Source organism: Quercus robur, chromosome 7 (genome assembly GCF_932294415.1).
Source record: "Quercus robur chromosome 7, dhQueRobu3.1, whole genome shotgun sequence".
In the NCBI taxonomy this organism is placed as follows: domain Eukaryota; kingdom Viridiplantae; phylum Streptophyta; class Magnoliopsida; order Fagales; family Fagaceae; genus Quercus; species Quercus robur.
In genome coordinates, this window is record NC_065540.1 from 18554546 (window position 1) to 18563108 (window position 8563).

At 34.6% G+C, this 8563-nt stretch overlaps 1 protein-coding gene across 1 annotated transcript; it reads right to left on the minus strand.

Annotated features, from left to right (window-relative positions):
* Window positions 1-1845: 1845 nt before the first annotated feature.
* LOC126692621 (protein LURP-one-related 8) lies at window positions 1846-3192 on the minus strand. Its single transcript, XM_050388291.1, has 2 exons — window positions 2829-3192; window positions 1846-2735 (listed from the first exon to the last, which is right to left on the minus strand). The coding sequence occupies exons 1-2, from the start codon at window positions 3063-3065 to the stop codon at window positions 2325-2327; spliced, it is 648 nt and encodes a 215-aa protein (XP_050244248.1). The 5' UTR covers window positions 3066-3192; the 3' UTR covers window positions 1846-2324.
* Between the last annotated feature and the right edge of the window lie 5371 nt (window positions 3193-8563).

The window sequence follows — 8563 nt, forward strand, 5'->3', positions numbered from 1 at the left end:
GCTGAAAATCACCAGTAAGTTACACGATCCTTGCGTGCTCGAAATGACACCTGCGCAACACAGAAAAAAGAGAAGACCTTATAGAGAGCACCGATGTGGTACCAGGCAAATACCCTCCGAAGGTCAAGTTAGAGAACTTTCGCAACTCTAGAGTGCCAGAGTTGGGGTAAAATTATGCGAACCTTGGTTTGTGAGGGTTTTGAGGTTTTTATAGTAGCATAGGGTTAACACTAGTTCATTGGTTAAGAAGATGTTTCCTTATGAGAGAGATTCTCTTTAATTCGTGTATTTTGCGGAATCCTTTTCTTATAGGAGTCTTCTTGATTTGGGTTTATTGTGGGGTGCAAGGTATAGTCATACGTGGAGCCCAAGTAAAAGACATGTTGGACCCGTCAAGAATTCCTTTCACCCCATCAGCTTCATCCTATCAATTACTTATTCCGTCTATGCTTTCTGGTCGTTTCGTCCATGCATAGATGATCTTGAGGCACACTCGTCAACCTTGAGATGGACTGTCAACTTTGTGGAGTCATTTATGGGTACATTAAAGTTGTTAGATACAACAAGTCCGTCCCCTTTGCCTAGACTTCAAGAATTACCCTTATCAGTCCTTTACTAGTGAACCTTTGGACGTCGGACCTTGACCTCAATTGGAATCCTTATTGCTAATTTATTTCCCTCTAGCCACATGGCAGCCCTCTATGCATCAACTCAACAACAGCCAGCCTCACATACGAATTGGGCATTCTCAAATTAAAAGCCCAAAGACCCGGCTAGCTGCAAAATGACCATGGCCAATTTTTATCTTTAAATTATTGGGCATTAAAACCAGAAGAAATAAAAATTGGACTAGATGACCCATATTCTTTTTTTTGCTGCATGGACTAGATGACCCATATTCAGTCGTTTTTTTTTTTTGGGACCATGGATCACGTTCTTTCTATTTCTATGGGTTTGACTCCACAACCACAAGGTCAAGGACCACAACCAATAAATTTGCTGGAATTGTAGTATTCAGTCTGTTACCTTAGTTATAACATGAAATTCTCTCTCTCTCTCTCTGCTGAATCTCTCTCTCTGCTGAATCTCTCTCTCTCTCTCTCTCTCTCTCTCTATATGTATATATTGAATTTTGGTGTCACATTATTAAGTTTTATTACCTGATTTTTAGCTATCATAATAATCGTGGAGTTAAGATAACAATTGGGACTATATAATTATATACTAAATATTTTTTTATAATTAGATAATTACAACAAGGAAAGAGATGATTTGAACCTTGATTTTGCTTGTAAAGAAAAACATACAATGTCATTGAGTTAACGAGTCTTTTATCTAAAAAAAAAATCATAATTATTGCTTTTTACGTTTGTGTTGACCAGGTTCAGGAGTTTCTGAGATAACTGCTCAACATTCTTATTCTTCTATTTAACTAGGTTGAGTTGAGTGTTGTCTTTTCATTTGTATCAGCCATGATTCTTGATGGGATCTCTCCATATTTTGGTAATGCTACTTGATCTTCGATCAGTACTGTGGCCACATGTATCTTGATTCTTGTCTTGAGTACTGCTCTATATTTGATGAATTTTCAAACTAACAACTGTAAGAGGCCTACTGATCAATCAAGAATTTGGATTGGGACAAACAATGACACTAATTAATTGAGAGAAATCATAAATTGATGAGGGAGACATTTCGTTAAATCAGAGAACCCTTCATTGAAAGAGAAGCTCAGAACCATTAGATAATGAAGTACAGAAGTAGAACAAGAACCACTTAAGCATTTATATTTTGCTTGCCCTTGCTTAATTAATTATGAAAAATACAAATAAAAGTAAACACTAATTAAAAAGAAAAGGAACGTAACTCTTATTACTTGTTTAAGGATTTATTCGTTCTATCAAGGAAACCATACATGGACTCAAAAAGCTGGATTATCCCAGCAATACATCACTCAGGATGAAAAAACTGAAAAATAAAAACTTTGCTTTTTTTTTTTTTTTGAAGAATTATATACATCCCCACTTTGATCTTGGTTTTTTGTATAAAAGGAAAAAAAACCAAGCTCCTAAGATTCTTAAGGAAAAAAAAAAATAAAAAGAAGAAGTTGGGTGTGGGAGAGAATCCAGAAAGAAAAAGAGAAGTGAAGCTGTATTATATTCATACATTTAGAAAAAAAAAAAAAAAAAAAAAAAAAAAAAAAAAAAAAAAAAAGACAGGAAAATTTGGGTTGAGGAGGGTGATGGTGCTCTATAGGGTGATGATCATTTTGATGTTGATCATTTGGTGCTGGCTTTGATGGGAATTAATCCCTTATTATTAATTTAGGTGGAAAGGCGTCTAGAAGATCCGAACATCTGGTCGAGAAGGATGACAAGTGTCATGGCAAGAGCAGCGTCGATTTCAGGCTGTACAATGAGGCGAAAGACGTCGACGCCAAAGCCCACTCCTCCAACTGCCTCTTTCTGCTTGATCTCCGCCACCCGCCTCCTACTTTTGTCTAACACCGCACAGCATCGTTGCGTGTACGATCCTTCTATCTCATACATCACGTTCTTGCTGTTGGGCGATGAACACCCGCCACTTCCTCCCGTTCCTTCGTTAGCCTTGTTGTAATTACTAACGTGAGCCAAACACTTTGTGTTGAGGATGTTCACGTGTTTCCTCGCCGCAAATCGAGGATTCGCCGCCGTCTCTCCGTCGTACACCAGCCAGTTGTCCCCAAAGCTTAACCTCTGATCATATATATACATAGCACACATTAATTAATTGCCATATTCATCATGATAATTTAAAATGGAAGCAATTAAGAATTTAACAGTCTATACCTTGCGGCGAATGGTGTAGAGAGGCTTGCCGGCAGCGTCCATAAGAACGATCTCGCCCTTATTACTGGCCATATAGTTATCTACTCTGAATATTAAATCCCCTTTGCTGTCGAATACCGTAAATCCATTACAGCTGAACAGAAGTGACTTCTTCCATACAGTTAAGATCGCCGCGTTCCCCTTTCCGTTCGGGGAGGATGTGACTAAGGTTGTCGTGTTGGGATATACTTTTGTCATTACCAGAACTAAGAATGAGTGATGTGAGCTCAATCCCAAATCTTACAACTCTTTTGCTGAGTTCTGATTTATCAAAAAAGCTCTCTCTCTCTCTCTCTCTCTCTCTGAGGCAACTTGCCAATATAGAGTCCCCCACAAACCTTATATATTTATATTGGCTGGGTTGGAATTTTAGGTGAGTGGTCTAAATTCAATATGAAAATTAATACCCCACGGCAACACAACACAACAGTACACACGTTAAACGACACTCAAAAGGGCCGCACCAAAAGTTTTTAAAAAAGTCTACTACCTCCATTAAAGTGAGTGCGCTACCCCCCTCATGATGTCACGCGCATTTTTTTGATTGGACGGAAAGAAATATCACCAAGGAAATTAAGAGAGAGAGAGAGAGATGGGTGGTGGTGGGTGATGGGTAATGGTCCTGATGAAACATGATAAGGAATTTGAATTAAGTAACAATGATATGAAATCATTTCGTACGCCTATCTTTACTTTCAAGGCTGACAAAGATAATTACATTAATTAATAAATTATCAATGTAGAATACTAGAATAACATTGTGTGGCTGAGGACCATTTTGCGGTGGTGATATTTCTATTTACACCTTTATTTTATACCTCTTTTTCTGTATATATTATAGCATCATAACTGTTCATATATATTTTAAAATATACTAACTTCGTCATACGCACGAAGCGCGCGTGTAATGAGATTTAAAAAAAAAATTATAAGTAAATAAAATAATTTAAAAATCAAGAGAATAGTGATTTTATTTTGGCAAAAATACAAAATTGACCCTCTAACTCTTACCGTTTTCCATTTTAGTCCTCTAACTTTCAGTTTTATCAATTTAGTCCTTTAACTTTCAATTTTTGTCAATACAGGGTTCCGTTAAACGACGCCGTTTTGCATTTTTTTTAATTCGGAATTAAAAGAAAATAAGAAAAATCTGAAAAAAAAAAAAAAAAAAAAAAAAACATTAAGGACGTCGTTCCCCTCCTCCTGAAACAAAAATCGCATCGAACAATCGGTGACATTGTCGCCATGTAATCCTTTATGGCTCATCTTCATGACAATCCCGAAGGGCTTGAACGGTAATTTGGCCACAACCTTGCCGTCAAACTAGGAGTTGAGGGGCCCATAAATGATGAAGAGAACAAGCGCAACCACCGCACCGGACTTGAACTTGATGAGAGAAAGGTCGTGGCTGGATTCCTTGAGACTCGTCTCGATGCGATCGATCTTCTTGTTCTTGGATTTCTTGTTGTTGATTTTGACTTTTGCGACGGAGGAGGAAGACGAGGAATTTGGGGTTTCAGTATTCATGGTCTCAAGTTTTTTGGCGGCTTTGTTGATTGAAGAGCGGAGGGATTTGTAGGAGTTGGTGCGGTAGATGAGGAGCCTGGAGATGTTTCTTTGTTTTGTTTTGATTCAGGGGAATGACGTTCCCCTTAAATTATTATTATTATTATTTTTTTTTTTTTCAGATTTTTCTTATTTTCTTTTAATTCTGAATTTATAAAAAAAAAAAAAAAAAGTGAAACGGTGTCGTTTTAGGAGTTCTAACGGCAGCCACTAACTGAGTTGTAACGGAATCCTGTATTGACAAAAATTAAAAGTTAAAGGACTGAATTGACAAAACTGAAAGTTAGAGGACTAAAAAGAAAAACAGTGAAAGTTAGATGGTCGCATTTTTGCCTTTTATTTTTTCGGTAATATTTTACTGGGAGATAAAGTTGTATTTTTATCGGATTGTTCTTTTAATTTTGTCCCTATTTATACATAAGAGTATAAGAGTATTTTTGAACAAAAAAAATGAAAATCCCACCTAAAAAAAAACTTCTTAAATAATAGTATAGATAAGATCATAAAACTATCCACTAATAGTATAGATAACATCATAAAACTATCCTGATTGGGTCTTAAAAAAAAACTATCCTGATTGGTTTGGGCGGTTTGTGCGAGTCACTCCCGTCACCTAGGGTCCTATAATATCGATTGGGTCCTATAATGTCGATTGACCTCTGACTTTTTCTTTAATTTATATAATATTAAACATTACATCCAGAGAGATAGATAACATAAATTAAAATTTTCAATAAAGAATAATACAGAGTTTGGTTTTCATTGCATGATCATGACTCGTTATAGAAATAAATCCTATAGCTATATTGTTTTCATTGTATGATCATGACTCGTTTCTTTTATCTATTTGTTTGTTTATTAATTATTGTTCATTACATGTTCTGTTGAGAAGGGAAAAGACAAAACACTTGGCCGGTTTACATGCCTATTTTTTATTGCCTATTTACATGTTCTTTTGTGAAAGGAAAAAAACAAAATAAATGGCCTAATCCAGAGTTTAGTCTCCCCTTAACTTGAAGTGATCTCCTATTTATTATCTGATTTATTATTAATTTTTAAGGTTTTGTTGCATGAAAAATGCTATTTCTATAATATTTTTATAACTAATCGTATGTGGTACGTTATTATTAGTTCGAATTTGAACTTACCATTGAAATATTTTTTTCACTAATAACAATCTACCACAGATGATTTATTGTAAAACTGTTTTGGACATAATATTTCTTTTATTGCATAATTCTACCCTAAATTATGGGTTACTTATGAGTTGCATCATAAACTCTAAGAACAAAAAGACTCTCTCATTCTTACTTTCTTTTTTCTCCTCGCCCATTCCCACGCTATTATTAAGTTAATTATTATGTTTTCCCTAAAAAAACAGAAAAGAAACTAATTATTATTTATGTAAATATATTTTACTATATATTTTACTATATATATACATAAATTACTATTTGATATAATATAAAATTTTTTATCAATATGATATAAATTTTGTATAATCTAAAGTATGGAATAAATTTCATAAATTGTTAGATATATGTACCAAAATATTCAATTCCAATTGATAAACTTGCTTAAGAGCACTTGCATCAGTATTAATATAATAGAAAAAGTATCACATTTTAACGAAACTCAAAATTGATCCATACCAGACTATGCAAAGTTGTACAAAAATATATAGATGCTAGTTGCTACTAGGGGTGTTTGCGGTGCGGGGCGGTTTTGGACCATTTTTAGCATTGTACTTTGCGGTGCAGTTTAGCTAAAATCATAATTGCACCGCACCTTATTTTTGTGGTTACATGTGCGGTACCGTGTGGTGTGGTGTGGTTTAGAGTTTAGCCAAAACTATAACCACACCGCACCGTACCTCATTTTTGCAGTCACATGTGCAGTGCTATGTATAAAATGCGATTTGAAGTCAGTATATTTTTCAAATTTTGGGTTATTCCTACCCAGCCCAAAACTAATTTTTCCTTTTTTTTTTGCCAAGTTTTAAATTATTGAACTAGTTTTTCTTTATTTTGGGTTGGCTTTTCTAGTTAACACTTGCTAGGGTTATCAAACTTTTTTTTTTTTTGAAAATTAGGGTTATTAAACTATTAATAATATATTTAATATTAAAAATAAATAAAATATATTAATATATAGAGATGGTGTGGTGCGGTGCACTGTTACTTGCGGTGCGGTGCATTGTTATGCCATTTTGCAGGTGGTTTTGATGCGGTTTTTACGGTTTGTGCGGTTTGATGAACACCCTTTATTCCTATAGTAATTGTGTAAATTTACACTAACACTATTCATTTTGCATTTAGTTTTTTTTTTAATTTTTATTATTTCTTTATGTATCTTGAGGATAAAGGAAAAAAGTGGATGGTGGTTGTTATGGGTGTAGAAAAACAAACAATTAAAAATCAAGAAAAAATTGATATTTCATCAAAATTTAGTGTACAAAAATAATTTGATGTGGAGCATTTTAAAAATTAAATATGTAAAATAAAAAAAAAGTAGGTTTTTATAATAAAATAGATTAAAAAAAAATTCACAAGCGGATGTGAATGCTGAGGTTGTCACATGAATGCTTATTGGGCTGACCGATGGCCAATGCTATCTTTGGACAGTGACACAAGTGGGGCTTCTCACTTACGCCCATATTTGTTTACGCCCATATTTGTTTAAGAAAGGAAGGGAAGAGAAGAGAAAGGAAGGGAAGAGAAGAGAAAGAAAAAAAAAGAAAAGAAAGTTTGGATGTAAAGGAGAGGAGAGATGAAATATATTTTACTCTTTTATTCTTTTAATATATAAAGAAATAAGGATATAAATGTAATTTTAATACAAAAAGTCAAAATTTTTAAGGGTTTTGGATATTACTTAAAAATGAAAATTATTTCACTATTCCTATATTTGTTTAAGAAAGGAAGGGAAGAGAAGAGAAAGAAAAAAAAAAGGTGTTTGGATGTAAAGGAGAGGAGAGATGAAATATATTTTACTCTTTTATTCTTTTAATATATAAAGAAATAAGGATATAAATGTAATTTTAATACAAAAAGTCAAAATTTTTAAGGATTTTGGATACCACTTAAAAATGAAAATTATTTCACTATTTAGTTTATTTTTGTTTCTATTCATGAGTCCCACTGCACTTTTTGGTACTATTTATGAACCCCATTGCACTATTTTAACTAACTTTTACCTTTATTTATAGTCCTTTCAACAATAAATTTTCAGGTTCAGCAAATAAGCGATATCCAAATAGACCCTTATTTTATGGATTTGGAAGGAAAATTAAAAAAAAAAAAGTTCATGGGACCCATAGAAATATTTATCCCTGTGTTTTATTTCTCCTCTCTATTCTCTTCTAAAAGCATTTGCACTGGAAATTGTAAATGCCAAATCTAAGGAATTTTTGGCATTTCAAGCCTAAAAGAGTTAGCAGCTAGGATTGTAAAACTGAAGAATTGTAAAAAATTTTAGAATTGTGCTACAGTGCCATTCTACATGTAGAATGACACTGTAGCACTATTGTATAAATTTTTTAATCACTTTTATTCTCTCTCTCCTCTGTCTTCTCTTTCTCTTTGTCTCTAGGGCTGAGACGTCTTCTTTCTTTCTCAACTCTCTCTTTCTGTTTTCTCATCTACGCTCTCTCACTCTTTGACTTGCTATTGGTCGAAGCAAGGTTCGTTGAAGGCGTGGCGGTGATGGCGTTTGCTGATCGGTGATGGCGTGGGTTTCAAATCGGCGGTGTGGGTTTCAAATCGGTGATAGAGTATTTTGGACGACTTGGGTTTCAAATTGGTGGCTTGGGTTTGCTGATCGGTGGCTTGGGTTTGCTGATTGGTGGCTTGGGGTTGCTGATCGGTGGCTTGTGGAGATCGGCAAGTCGGCGTGGTGGGTTTGAAGTGATTTCCTCGAGCGTGGGATTGAAGTGGTTTTTCTTCTTGGTGTGTTTCTAGAAATTTTTTGTGTTTCTTGGCAATTTCCTCGATCGGTGGTGGTAGTTTTTGGCAATTTTTTGTGTTTCTTTTCCTCTTGGTGGTTGTTTCTTGTGGTTGTTGTTGGTGGTGAGTTTGGTTGTGGTGGTGGTTGCTGGCCGGTGGCATGGTGGTGGCAAGTGGATTCTGGGT